The sequence below is a fragment of the Fusarium verticillioides genome, chromosome 8 (genome assembly GCF_000149555.1).
Source record: "Fusarium verticillioides 7600 chromosome 8, whole genome shotgun sequence".
Taxonomy (NCBI): Eukaryota; Fungi; Ascomycota; class Sordariomycetes; order Hypocreales; family Nectriaceae; genus Fusarium; species Fusarium verticillioides.
The window spans coordinates 1,524,026-1,537,462 of record NC_031682.1 but is presented as its reverse complement, the minus strand read 5'-3'; the positions used below and the strand labels follow the sequence as shown (position 1 = coordinate 1,537,462).

Sequence of the window (13,437 nt, the reverse complement as noted above, 5' to 3'; positions counted from 1 at the left end):
AGTTCATGAAAAGAGAAAAATCCCTGTTAGATCTCGCGACGATATGGTCCCCGATTGCGCCATTCGATCTAAAGCCGTTAACGGTTTAGTTCCGCTTTCTAAGCGGCAGACGTTATTCCCGTTGCGGAATAGTGGGATTGAAGCCGTAAAAGCTTTGATGATAAAATGAGATCATCATTTGCATTAGAACTGGTCAATGAACTCATCTCATCGCGACACGGAGGAAATCGAGCGTGAACAATAATGGGAATTACCATATTTATCATGTAGTGTACAAAGTACGGAGTATTGATATCCATTGCTTGCAGTGGGTGAGGGCACTGATCAAGATCCTTCAGGGACCCTCGGGGAGTTGGTCAGGTAGCTCAGGTACCCCTGTCTCTGATGTTCTCTCGCCGTTACCGGCTGAGAGCTTTTTGTTCTATGCATGCTTCTAGTATCGGGGAGAACACTGTTGGCCTCTCAAACTTGTCATGACTGGATTGCGTCGTTTCAGTGCCCATTTGTCCTTCAGAGAAAGTAAATCATCGCCCTGGGTGAAGACCCTTTCGCTGTTCAATCTCTTTAATGGCCTAATATTCATCATGATGGCCTCGTCCGCCCATACCCCAACTCCCCGTAACGCTTCGGCCCCACTCCCCTTTGCTACCGGTGCTAACGTCCCTGGCGTTATGGGACCATGAATAACCTTCATCAGACTGGATATCACATCGCGAATGCCGATATTGCTGCAGAAAAAAGCCCACAATGAAGCAACAAGTCTCTCGTCTCCGAGCTTTATCATGAGGGTCCCTGGCCCTCCATGTAGGGCGGAAATGATTCTGGATACTGGTGAGACTACTCCGTATTGCTCAACCACCACAACACCCATGCTCTATGGCCGAGGGTTCAAGATGGGTCCATATCTCGGCGAGTCCAGTAACAACAAGTGCACATCCATCCTCATTTATCTGTTCGTCCATTCGTCAATTTTTCCCATCCCTGGTCCAGCGCCCAACCCTTGCTGTCTTTCGAAGTGAGTGCACCGAGACAACTTTAGTTTCCCAAGCCTGCGGTCGCGCGGTCACACATCAGGTCTAGACTCGAATAAACTACAGCTACTGTGAGTCAAAGAGGCTCTGGATTGACAGCTTGACCGTGACACACGTTGCCGATCTTCCGAGTCGTGTGTGAAGCAACCAGCGCTCGATTAATAGCTTCAACTTGCAAGTCGACACACTGGCATGGTGCAACATGGCAAATCCGAAATCTTATCTGACGCAATAAACCCTCCCATATTGCTCATATTAATGTCGCATGTGTCTTGTCTCATTTCGAGGTAACGCGGATCTCCAATCTGGGCGATCATGGCCGCGTATTAGCTTGCTTCCTTCATTACAACATGGGCCATTGTAGCACTCTCCACGTAATACTCTCGGGCCATCGCTGGGTCGTCGGTCGTTTTCCGCCTTTTCCTTACGAGATCGAAACAGATTTATCCCGCGGTCGCCGCCTGTGTCTGCTGCTTCAGCTCTAAGGTGGTTCTTTTCGTCCCCCACTCGCGCAGGCACGCGAGCTGGGAGTAACCTCGTTGACAGCGTCCCCTTTTTCACTGCTGCATGTCTCATTGGATCTAACAAGAACCCATGTTCCGGGCCATCGGGGCTCGCCCGACGGTCCAGCTTGCATTTAGACGAATGGCAAGATCAAGAAGCCAATGTACAGCCAAGACCTCACCTCATCCATCCCGCTCGGGATCATAAGCCTTCCGGCTTGGTCCCCCACGAGAGGCGACGCCTCCCGGCACAAAATCCGCCAATCCATCCATATTGTCGCCTTGGCCATCTCGATAGTAATTTGCCTTGGCGAACGTGGTGTTTGAGCTAATGTAGATGGGGTTCAGGGGGTTGCTATTGCGAGGCTGCTGACGTCGGTCCTTCTGTTCCTTCGATGATCGAATTTGCCTATGCGTTGACGAATTTGCGACAGTTTCAGGGTGCTGCACATCTCATCTTGGGATCCAGGTCCCATGGCGAACATTCCCAGATCTTGCGCACCATCAGGTAAGCTTATCCAGCACTGTTTAATCTCGCCGCGATAGGTGGGGTGAGCAACCCAGATCTACGCTTGTCGTGCAGTTGGATGGTGATGGTCTAGTGACGGGGAGTGTGCATTTCGATCCGTCTTAGCTCGGTGTGTTTTTGGGCGAGGTAGGGTAGAGTTCACTCTCGTTGTACATGGTACTCAATCCCCTGCCAAGCGACGCCCACATCTTCCTCTAGCGCAGCCGTTGCTTCTCCCGGGAATGCATCCTCCAGGCGGCGCCATCAAATGCACGCGAGCACATCCCGTCGTTCTGGGAGCTTGGCAACGCACTTAATCGGCAATACGGCACGCAACCCTGCCAGCGACTGCAAGGTTATCAAAACATAGTAGAGCTTATACGTGGGATTTGCAGTTCCAACTCCAATTAGGACGCAATTCGGTTCGCTCGAGGCTGGTCGTGGGCTTGCGAGATTCGTTCTCTGATTGATTCGTCAAAGTTCCCATTGGGCACGACATTGTGAGCTGAACTTCTACCTGCCACTATTGGCTATCGCCCGTGGAATCGGGACAGGTTAATGATCAAAGGTGGCAAGCCAGTGGACATCTCATCTCGATAGTCAATTGCGTCGAAAGCCACGGCGATGGTGAAAGACGGCCAGGCGAGTCTTTTCCATTTGTCGTGACAATGTCATTACATCAATAGATGACAGGTCGATGTGATCGTCAGCGTAAATATCGGTCGGCTACTGGAGGCACCGTAAGGTATGGGGCAACTGATCAACAATCTGGACAATCTAGATGTTCCCATGTCAGCAGAGTTCATTATGCTTAATTGCGTCGACCCACATACCACGTCCCTAGTGACCTTCGATATTCGTCCTCCCGGTCATCTTCTCGTGCCTCGGAGTTGCGTGGATGTGGTGTAGGTGCTGCTGTCGTGGGTCGACAGTCTCGCAATGTTGATGCGAGGTTGGAGGAGGATTTTTCCCTCGCGCGGCTCAAGTCGCGTCCAAATTCAGGACCGTCATTTGTCCGTGACTTTAATTCGGGGAGTTCACGGGGAGTCGAGACTGCCGAGCCTCTCTCGGGGAGTTGGTGGTGATGAGTGGAGACTAGAGAATTCTTGATCTGGCCAAGGTGACTGGGCAACAGTAATTGAGACAACCGAATGGACAGCGTACCAAGCGTGGCAATTACACTTACGCCATCTAGGCCGTTCTAAAGCTAGAGACTCATTGACTGATCGACGGCATGTTGGTTGCGGGCTGGCTGGTGGCGATCTGGTTAACCATCCCTCAGGGGGCAAGAAAACACCGAACCTTGATATAAGGTGTCAAAATAAACTCAGCAAAGAGCACCCCAAGCTTAGGCTAAATTTATCTAGTACTTTCATCGCATAGGTTCAAGGTCCCGAGTTTTCTTTCCTCCCCTAACTAACCATCGAGCCAGGGAGATGATGATTTTGGTGTCAGTAGCCATTGATAGCTTGGTCAGGACAGATCATAAGGCCGTTCGTAATCAGGTTACGTTGTCTCCTAGACGACTGATGAGACTCTTGGTACCGATTTTGACGTCTCTGGGCTTTCTTTCCATCTTGTCTCGTCAAAAATGCTGCAATACGATTTTTCGCGATAGTGGGATATGTAATAACAGCTTGAGCCCAAACAATATCGGGTCGATTGTGCATGAAATCTGCAGAAACTCTAGAAGATGTCAGACAAGTTATTAAGGATGTTAGAAAGCTATTTAGTTGTGGCCTTTTCTTGGCATTTGACCACGAAGTTCTGTCTGCTGGAATAAGCTCTCAGCCACAAGTCTTAACCACCATTGAAAGGAGAGACTGTAGGGTAGCTCACTTATAACAGCTGCGGGCTGTGAAGATACCATCGTCGCATCAGTGTCCTTCTCCGATTTCACTCAAGGTTCTTCTTTAATTCTTTTTTTTTTTTTTTTTAAAAAAAAAACAGAAACTTCAAGGCAATTATCTTCATGCTCTCTTGCATTAAAATTGCTGACCGGTATGCAATAATGAATCTATCGAGGGATTATTAGAGTAAATCCTATGAGAGTTGATGGTCAACTTCAGCCCTATGTTTAGCCTAGGTAAAATAAGATGCTCTCATCTGAACAGATTTTCAGTAACTGGGAAGATTATAGCTATGGTAAGTAGCAAACCGAAGCTCAACATTACCCGTTTGGCTACCTTTCGGTTCTCATGCGACACATATCATATGAGTTCAATGATCTAAGTGACTAATTCATACCTCAAAATACTGACCACCCGAAATCGGAGGTAAAAAGAAAAACAGTTCTCGATATTTAAGCTTTTATACTGAACTGAAATACATGCTCGAGATTCTAAAGACAGGGAAGTGATCCCAGTGACTCATTTTCTGGCCAAAAGGCGTCACCATTGCAATCTTTCCGATAACCGACATTTACCCATGTGTGACAATGATTCATCCACATATCTCAACCTATTTTTCTCGATGCCATTTCCCAATCTGCCGAGTCTTACACCATCTGAGGGACTTGAAAGTCATCAAAATGGCGGATTTTGTCAAGGTCTACACGGCGGTGCCAGAGCAGCTCTTGGCTCTTTTGACTAATCAACTGCCCTACTCGCTACCCCTCCTTCGACGTCTTCAGTTTACCAAGTTTGAAAATGGCCTACGAGAGACAGCAAGAGTCATCCTGGCATCGGAATCTCAATTTGAGGGAGGGTTAGACTTTCCGAAGAGATTCACTGCGGCGTATATCGACGTCGGCGGTGGCCCTGATACGCAAACGTGGATATACTCGACCCTCGAGCATCCTGACGATGCCGACACCAACGACACGGCTATCTATGAACACCAGCTTCAAAAGATAATCGAGAAGAGTGTCGTGATAGCCAAAGATTATGGGCGTCCACTCGTCTATGGTGACGCTGTCTTGGTTGGAACATTGCACGACTCAGTCCGAGATCTACTCTCCAAGACAGGCCGAGTTCAGGCTCGTGAAACGGGTGCATATGACAAATGGCTCTTCAAGTACGAGGATCTGCCAAAGGAAGAAATAGATTTACCCGAGGGCATGCATTGGGGAACAGCAACAGACGATGATTGCCGAGTTGTCATCTCCCGGACCAATATCCCGAGAACAGTGTAAGCCTGATTTTAGCCGGCCGGAATACTGGCTGATACTCTATAGACAAGTCCTGAGACGCATGCCAAGCTTGGTAATCAAGCTCGATGACGGAACGCCTGTCTCCTGGGCTTTTCTGGGTAAGTTCCCTCGAGCCTAAATCATGCGGCTCAACTCTAATTGGACTTAGGGTTCGATGGCTCACTAATCAGCCTCCACTGCGAGGTACGTATCCCATGCCTTCAAGACACGATAAGAAGCTAATCATGCGTTAGGAACCGTTTCGTCGACGTGGTCTTGCCAAGACGCTTGCTGCGAAGTTGTTTCGTGAAAAGTCTCTTGACTTTGCTGATGATGGCTGGTGTTCTGCTGATGTGGCGCCCGACAATGATGGAAGTCGAGGAATGTGCAAGAGATTGAATGGAAAACCGACTTGGAGGGTTTCATGGTAAGTATTTGTGATATTTGTTATAAGATTTGTGAGCTGATAATCTCAGGGTGTTGCTGCTTGTCGGAGAGAAGCCGCCCACTGAAAGCAATGGTACCAGGAACGCGTGAGATACTCTGTGAGTAATTCTCTGAACGAATGCTAGGCGCATGTGTCACAGGCTTAGTGCCCAGGAACTACACTTTCGTTGAAAACAGGGTAGAATAAACGGTGCAAAGAGACGGTTGAGATAGAGCGCAGATAGAGAGAAGATAGAATGAGGCTAGAAATCCAATCAATTTTCGCATTCTGGCTGAATTAGTCATGCTGCCACGCTATGATGCATGCTACTGAATCGCCATTGACCTTGGACTACTCCGTACACTCAGTCGTCTATGAGACGCATCGGTGATTATAGGATGTACACAGGGTTCACTCGAGGAGCTTTTCTGTAACAAGGAATTATAGCGAGGACCCGGAATCCCGTACAATATCCAGTGTTGATCTCGGATATTTAAGACGATCGATCCGTTATCTTGGTTGAGTTCATTCAGGCTAAACATGTTCCATGGCAGTTGTCAGCCTCAACCGCTGCATTACTTTAAATTCAATCAATGTGAAACAACCATATTGTATCATGTATAAATACTTTTGGGTCACATCTACCGTGGTTGACGTATGCAGTTGTGTTCGGGTTTTGACTTTTGAGAATAGCCTGATATCGGGTATTATCCTTGAAACGTGAAACTTGGGCCACATGGTTCTAGCTTACCTATCAAGTTTCAGGTTAAGGATGCTGCCGTTTGCCGATAATGGTTACAAAATACGGCTGTTACCTCGTTTCAACTGAAATTAATTGTGGAACGTGATCTTGAAAGAGTGGATTTGAGCCGGAATAGTTGCCGTGCATTTATTGCTAGAGACGATATTCTCCCTGATGTTGATTGACGATGTCAAGAGCAGCGACTTCTCTATGCCAAGATTCAATACATCTTATCTTATATGCCATCTACATGTAATGTTGGCTGATCGGTAAAAATACCATTTGTAGACATGAAACTTGGAACATGACGAGGCTGAACGGAAAGCATGAATATTCGCTTGGCATCTAGATCTAATCGGCCCACCATCAGCTCAACGCATTAAAATCAGCATCCCCCGGAAACATCAAAACAATCGTCCAATGGACGGAAAAATTGAGCCTCGTTCCTCGCTCATTAAACGTCAAATCATTGTCCGATCGGGAAAATGGGCCGACCCCACAAGTTGTTTCAGACCAAGCAACACCACATGTTTATTCGAAACAATAGTACGAGGTGATATAACAAGGGTCTTTTTTTCTATATCTATACCAACAACTTCGCAACAATGGTAGGGAGAATCATCCTCCAACTCAACACTCGTTTTCTATTCTAAGACACTCTTTTTTCTCTTCAAATCATTCAGCATGGTTCACTTCACTTCCGTCTTCGCTGGGCTGTCACTCGTAGCTGGTTCTCTTGCCGCGCCCTCCAAAGAAGGTCTCTTCTCCAAGATTACCAAGCGGGCTGGTACTCCCAACAGTTCCGGTACTAACAACGGATTCTTCTACTCCTGGGTGTGTACAACTAAGATGCTTCTCGGACCATAGCTGACTTTATACAGTGGAGTGATGGCGGTGCCGATGCTACTTACACCAACGGTGAGGGAGGTTCTTACTCCATGGAGTGGAAGGATGGTGGTAACGTCGTCGGTGGTAAGGGTTGGTCTCCTGGAAAAGCTCGGTTAGTCCGCTATAACCTTGTACATGGCTCTTGCTAATACCTGGTAGAACCATCTCCTATGAGGGAGAGTACAAGCCCAACGGCAACAGCTACCTCTCCGTCTACGGCTGGACCCGAAACCCCCTAGTCGAGTACTACATCGTAGAGTCCTTCGGTACCTACAACCCCTCCAGCGGTGCTACCAAGAAGGGTACCGTTGAGGCTGATGGCAGCACCTACGACATCTTCGAGACTACTCGCACCAACGCCCCTTCAATCGACGGTACTCAGACCTTCCAGCAGTACTGGTCTGTTCGCCAGCAGCATCGCTCTACTGGTAGCGTTGACACTGGTCTTCACTTCGACGCCTGGGAGAAGGCTGGTATGAAGCTCGGTACCCACGACTACCAGATCCTCGCTACTGAGGGTTACTTCAGCAGCGGATCTTCTCACATGACCGTTTCTGAGGGGGCTTCTTCCGGTGGATCTACTGGCGGTGACGCTTCCCAAGGCGGTGATGCTTCCCAGGGAGGTGACGCTTCTCAAGGTGGAAACGGCCAACAGGGTGATACCCAGCAGCCTGGTAACGGTCAGCAGGGCGGTGATGCTTCTCAAGGAGGCGATGCTTCTCAGGGCGCAAACGGTCAGCAAGGTGGCAACGGAAACTCTTTCCAGCAGCCTGGCAGTGAGAACCAACCCCAGCAACAAGAGATTGACACTGGTGCTAACGAGCCCTGCCAATAAGTCTAAGCACAAACCTTCCGAGCAAGAGCCTGGTGCTGTTGTAAGTGCTCTCTGTGTCAAAGCCCAGCTGGCTCATGGATGCTAACCTCAGCAGTGCGCTTCCATTTACGGACAATGTGGTGGCCAGAGCTGGACAGAAGCTACCCGATGTCATCGGAGTTGCAAAGGGTGCCAGTGGTACCTCCAGAGCTTCAACGACAGGATCGTCGGTGATTTGGAGTTAGAGTTGGAGAGACTATATTCTTTCATACCCATTAATCCTCGCTCTTTAGTTGGGAAACAGTGGCTTGTATATACTTGTTGTATAAAACTTGTTGACAATCTATCCCTAAAACTCGTAGAGAAAAAGATTCAAGTGCTCTTATTCTTTCTTAGTTGTTAGATATCGATTATCTCGTGGTATAAAATGTACCTTTGTTGTGAGTTGAATCCCTGACTCGCAGGTGAGCCGAGGCTCACAGTTAATGGACGCCACATAGAGCTTAGGAGGAGACCTGTGGGGTTTATTGACGTTCACCCTTCAAGAGTTTTGAGTATTATAGTTTGCAGTGAACAAACCTTACACTGCAGTGCACGAGTAAGAGATAAATGGCAACCCGACCCGCCACGCTTTGGTGTACAGTATTCCAAGGCCGACATAAAAAGCTCGCATGGACTCCTCTGAAATTTCTGTTTATTCTCTTCCGACTCCAATTTCATTTCATTTCATTTCATTTCATATTTTCTCAAGCAGCCCGGGAAACAACCACCACCATGACCCGCTCAATGCCTATCAGGCAATCGCAACATCAACCAGCCCATATTCTTCCACTGGAAGAAATCGATGAAAGAATTCAACACGCGAAGACTATCCAGTCAATGATCCGAGGTTGCTGCCGGGCAGGATCAAAAGACTTCTGCCTCCGTGCCAAACATGTCGCTGCATTAATGACCATCCCGCTGTCGCTTTTCGGACCAAACGACTTAATGTCAGAAAGCATTCTCGATTTTGAGATGCAGGGATGTATTGACGCTATCTCACCGTCGTGCAAGTATTGTAAGTCAGCTACTCTGAGCAGTATACACGGTCAGCTAAACCCATCAAAGATCTTCGACATTTACGCAAACGATACCGTGAGACTTTCGTTTCTGGTCAACTTGGCCAGCCGTCTATCCCATGCCCAAGCACTGTATCCCACGGTAGCTCCAGGATCGATATCGATGAGATGATCTCTTTTGAGGTCAAGTCGGAAGCCAGCCTTCAACTACAAATCATTGAGCCGCCAAGCTCGGCAGGAAGCGAGTCCGAGTATGCCGACGAACTTCAAGCCGTCGAGTTATCCAGAATCGATAAACACAACATAGACGTCGCGGAACAAACCAAATGTTTGGCGCGTGATGGTAATATCTGTGTGGTCACGGGTGCAAAATATCCGAATGCATACCATATCGCACCATTTACTTGGAATGATACCCAGGAACACATCGACAGAACATTCTGCTTAGGGCCTCATCGAACCTTTTTAGTCGGGAATGAATTTGCAAATCGCACTGACTACCTAAATAACCGAGATAATCCAGGGGAATCTGATAAGGCATGGAATATGATCTCTCTTCACCCCCAAGTTTACAGTTGGTGGTCCAAAGGATACATTGCATTTAAATGCCTTGAAGTGCAATCTCTAGGAAACGGGGAGTCCAATGTGGTTTTGGAGTTCCGGTGGATGCCTCAAACCAAACGCTGGTTCGGCCAACAGATTGATATCTTCAACACCGGCACAGGATATGATCTAAAAGAATGGTTTAATGAGATCGATCAGTTCCATACATCTGGAAATCCGCCACCAAAGGCCCGCAATGGGATAAGAATTCGGGCCACTACAAGTGATGGAGCACCTCTCTGTTCAGGAAAGCTCATCATTATACGAATGCAAACTGGGGAGGCCTCTCGCTTCAAGGGCATGATTGACATGCAATGGGGTTGTATACTTGTTACAGCCTTGAGCGGTGCTACCGGAACTTCACAGCTGCTTTCCGATTCGAATTCCGATGACAAAGTGATGCAGTGGATCCAGAACCAGGCAAAATTCGATGAAGAACATGAGTTAGTCTCTTGAGCGATAGCCTCTTCATTCTTAAGCGGTATCGCATCGGGGGGGGGAATCACTTGTTAGTGCTCGGTTACACATATCAGATCATCTTCCTACGACAACAACTTAGTGGTGAGGGGATCTACGTTGACATACAGTTGTGGCACTCGGATACTTCGCGAGCACGCGTGGACTTCAACAGTTTTTAGAATGATAACATGAACCGGAGAAAGGTATTCGACGATTCATTGAATCGCCCAAGGCTTACGTCATAAATGGGCGTTGTTCAACTCATTTCGACTTCTCGAGTGAAGTTTAGAAGGAGTAGCAGAGAGGTATGGATATAATTGAGAAGTCTCAAGCTTGTGGTACACGGCGGACAGCTTTGTCTCTTTAGGGTGATTGCTCTCGGCGGTTACCGACTGTAACAGTGCAAAGGTTCAGAATAACGAGCACCCAGCTACGAAACGTTGTTAATCTCTATTACCAACCCATAAGACTATCCTTAGCTCTGACCCATTGATCAAGGACTGATAAGTAGAATTAACCTACTTGCGATATCTGTAAATACACACATATATACTTTTATTTCAATTATTAGTTCATCAGTTACTTAGAGAAGAGTGCCTCGGCACTGGCAACAACTGTCAGTCCAAAGACCTCCTGACCTTGTTGCTGGTGCTGATTTGGTAGTACCATCGCTATCTGACTCTGGATGTTTGCTCTCAATCGCCTCTCCTGGGCCATCTACGATCCGTCTTTCAATGACTTGGTCATTCAATTAGCCAAAGCAATCCATCCAAAATTCTGCTTCCAATCTTCAAGTGGACCCAAGGTGCTCTAGAAGATCTCCATAAATATGGACAAGGTCCTCGTTCCCACTGAAGGGCACCTCGACGCTGCGACTGGATTTGTGGTCTTCAGAATGCTTCAAGAGACAGCAGTACAACAGGGCCAAAAGGATCAACTTCTGAAACAAGGAATCAGTGACTATGAGAAGGACATGCATCAGAAAGGCTCAAGGTACCCCGGTGGTGACCCATTAGATCTTGGCATGGGCTTAAGGATCTGTCACTTCTACACCCACGAGAAGTGGTCGTAGGCATTTACTCGGCAAGCCATATATCTAGTCGACGACCTCTTTGATGGAAAATCCGCGGATGTTAAGCGGAAGCATTTCCAAGAGACTGGCTTTTAAAGAGTCTGGCGCCTGTTTGGTGGCCCAGTGCGTCCAACCTGATGAGCTATTGAAAGAACGGGTCAGTGTACTCATCGAGTTTTGGGACGGGCATATCCATCAGCATGATCAAGATGGCTTGAGACCAATTTCACACATCATTTATGCGGCGGCTATTATTCCTGAGAGTACGCTTGTCTAGAGTGATATGGGAAAGCTTGTTAACTTAGGCTAGCGTTTCGGAAAGGCTTCATTGCCAGTAACGAGCCATGACAACACAGGTGGCTAACGCAACAGACTACAGGGCGGTACACGTTGCTAGACATTTGAGGTTGTTCATACTGCTTCTGGGGCTGTCAGGGGTTATTTGTTATTTGTTGGTAAGGCCTGTTGAATGACTTGTCGGGGTGTTTTGATCTCGAACACCTATTGGATGCGATGATCAAGGGACCCTTTAGCTCAATCCGCTCACAGTTTAGCATAATTATTTCTTGGGGGTCTTCTTCTTGGAAAGTCCTGTATATTAGGCTTTACCACTATCTACTTGTTTGTCTGGTCTATGGACCAATACACCTGTGCTTCGTACTCTTCTTCTCACAAATCACCAATCCCTTTCGTTCGTACTGCACAGTACCCAGTTCGCCAGTCAATAGCAAACAGTGAAGCGAGACAATACCCTTTTTTCGGTTTTATTCTTTTCCTCTTTTATTTTAGTTGCTTGTGCTTTTTTCGTCCATGTGATCCTCCAAGAGCGACGGTTGACTTTGCAAACGACCCGCACAGTCAAGTCATGACTAGTAGTCTTACACGGCATCTACTGGTTGTGGTTGTCGTTGCAGGGCTCACAGAGGTTCCCACCGGAGAACGTAACGACATTGTTGCAACCGCAGTGGCAGCTGCACTTGGGGTTGGCCATGTCGACAGGAGTGTTGGTGGTGGTCGGGGCCTTGGCATCAACGGGAGCGACCTTGCAGAGGTTGGAGAAAGACATGATGAAAGGTATGAAAGATTGCTTAGTGGAAGGCTTTCGTGTGGTGGGTGGGTGTTGAGTGTTGATTTAAGGCTGTGAATTCGAGAAGTTGTGATGGTTGTTGGTTGAGAGATGAGAAGAAGGTTGAGATTGATCGAGGTCAGTCCTCAATTTATAGGCAAATCTGGAGCCTTCAGAGCAGACAAATCTTTATGTGTTCTGTCACTGTCAGTTTGAATATACCACTGGCTTCCTGAGTGAACATCGGGTGCAGAGGTTGTTCTGGCACTGGGAGTGTTCGCCAGGTGTTCGAGGCGTTACACTCACGTCAACGTTCCAGGACACTCTCTTCGGTTATAGTAATGAACAAATGAAAGGCCAGACCACAATCCCATATAGCGACCCTGATTCCTGCTCGTGCATAGAGGAAGTATTGACAAAGGCATCGCGAAAGGCAAGGTCTATTGAACAATATCCCCATCAGCGAAATGACACATCAACAATCCGGCTGCCGGTTTCGTGGTTTACTCAATAGGCCCACGCCGCTTTTTCTCATTAAACTTAACATTGGCATCACTTCCGACCAATCTCGTCTGAGATGAATCAAAGAGACACCACCGCCAGTGGGCTATTATGCAGTCAACGTCAAAGCCACGCCCGGATGTGCATTGTTGGAAGACTTTGCAACTGAACGACGATAAAGTTTGATGCAGAAAAGCCTAGACCACTATTTACTGCGCCCAGCTGGGGCACTCCAAAGTGACCAGCGCTGAGTATTCATCGTCAAGGTCGTTGAGAGAAGGTAGTCAGTCATCTCGATAAATTGCTTAACGCAAAGTATAGACAGATGGGCTAATACCGCGTCAGAATAGCACAGATAAACACAAAAGGCTCTAGGAGTAAGTAAATAAGATCCAGGATGATTCACATTAATGTTCAGGTCTGTTCAAGTGATAACCTCCACTCCTTCTCTATCCCCTCTATTGCGAAACGTAAGGTATGGGGCTTGACAACTTCAGATCTTGAATCGGGGTGCCAAAGATAGTTACTGACCTCAAGGTTCTCTAAAGCTATACTAATATTACCTCAGTCTTCTCCTCCCTTAGGGCTGAGATCACAAGTTTCCTTGCCTCCCCTGGCCTTACTACATAGATCAA

The 13,437-nt window shown here is 47.6% G+C and overlaps 8 protein-coding genes across 9 annotated transcripts; 6 read left to right on the top strand and 2 right to left on the bottom strand.

The window, feature by feature from the left end:
• Positions 1–716: 716 nt before the first annotated feature.
• On the top strand, positions 717–1,019 carry FVEG_16053 (hypothetical protein; the record flags this gene model as incomplete). Its single annotated transcript, XM_018905290.1, has 1 exon — positions 717–1,019. The coding sequence occupies one exon, from the start codon at positions 717–719 to the stop codon at positions 1,017–1,019; it is 303 nt and encodes a 100-aa protein (XP_018753191.1).
• Positions 1,020–2,418: 1,399 nt separating this feature from the next.
• On the bottom strand, positions 2,419–2,541 carry FVEG_07259 (hypothetical protein; the record flags this gene model as incomplete). Its single annotated transcript, XM_018895850.1, has 1 exon — positions 2,419–2,541. One exon carries the CDS (start codon positions 2,539–2,541, stop codon positions 2,419–2,421), a length of 123 nt encoding a protein of 40 aa, XP_018753192.1.
• Positions 2,542–2,831: 290 nt separating this feature from the next.
• Positions 2,832–3,247, top strand: FVEG_16054 (hypothetical protein; the record flags this gene model as incomplete). Its single annotated transcript, XM_018905291.1, has 2 exons — positions 2,832–2,947; positions 3,238–3,247. The coding sequence occupies 2 exons, from the start codon at positions 2,832–2,834 to the stop codon at positions 3,245–3,247; spliced, it is 126 nt and encodes a 41-aa protein (XP_018753193.1).
• Positions 3,248–4,362: 1,115 nt separating this feature from the next.
• On the top strand, positions 4,363–5,950 carry FVEG_07260 (hypothetical protein). Its single transcript, XM_018895851.1, has 5 exons — positions 4,363–5,171; positions 5,218–5,291; positions 5,342–5,376; positions 5,427–5,599; positions 5,649–5,950. The coding sequence occupies exons 1-5, from the start codon at positions 4,480–4,482 to the stop codon at positions 5,707–5,709; spliced, it is 1,035 nt and encodes a 344-aa protein (XP_018753194.1). The 5' UTR covers positions 4,363–4,479; the 3' UTR covers positions 5,710–5,950.
• Positions 5,951–6,746: 796 nt separating this feature from the next.
• Positions 6,747–8,420, top strand: FVEG_07261 (endo-1,4-beta-xylanase). 2 transcript variants are annotated; one of them, XM_018895853.1, is made up of 5 exons: positions 6,747–7,175; positions 7,223–7,341; positions 7,389–8,005; positions 8,066–8,104; positions 8,159–8,420. In XM_018895853.1, exons 1-4 carry the CDS (start codon positions 7,026–7,028, stop codon positions 8,068–8,070), a joined length of 891 nt encoding a protein of 296 aa, XP_018753196.1. In that variant the 5' UTR covers positions 6,747–7,025; the 3' UTR covers positions 8,071–8,104; positions 8,159–8,420. The 2 variants fall into 2 exon arrangements, with proteins under 2 accessions (XP_018753196.1, XP_018753195.1); XM_018895852.1 differs by having other exon boundaries at positions 6,870–7,175; positions 7,389–8,104.
• A 610-nt stretch (positions 8,421–9,030) lies between these two features.
• Positions 9,031–10,160, top strand: FVEG_16055 (hypothetical protein; the record flags this gene model as incomplete). The annotated part of the gene is made up of 2 exons (XM_018905292.1): positions 9,031–9,100; positions 9,151–10,160. 2 exons carry the CDS (start codon positions 9,031–9,033, stop codon positions 10,158–10,160), a joined length of 1,080 nt encoding a protein of 359 aa, XP_018753197.1.
• Positions 10,161–10,992: 832 nt separating this feature from the next.
• FVEG_16056 (hypothetical protein) lies at positions 10,993–11,512 on the top strand (the record flags this gene model as incomplete). The annotated part of the gene is made up of 2 exons (XM_018905293.1): positions 10,993–11,231; positions 11,398–11,512. The coding sequence occupies 2 exons, from the start codon at positions 10,993–10,995 to the stop codon at positions 11,510–11,512; spliced, it is 354 nt and encodes a 117-aa protein (XP_018753198.1).
• A 612-nt stretch (positions 11,513–12,124) lies between these two features.
• FVEG_16057 (hypothetical protein) lies at positions 12,125–12,301 on the bottom strand (the record flags this gene model as incomplete). Its single annotated transcript, XM_018905294.1, has 1 exon — positions 12,125–12,301. The coding sequence occupies one exon, from the start codon at positions 12,299–12,301 to the stop codon at positions 12,125–12,127; it is 177 nt and encodes a 58-aa protein (XP_018753199.1).
• Positions 12,302–13,437: the final 1,136 nt, after the last annotated feature.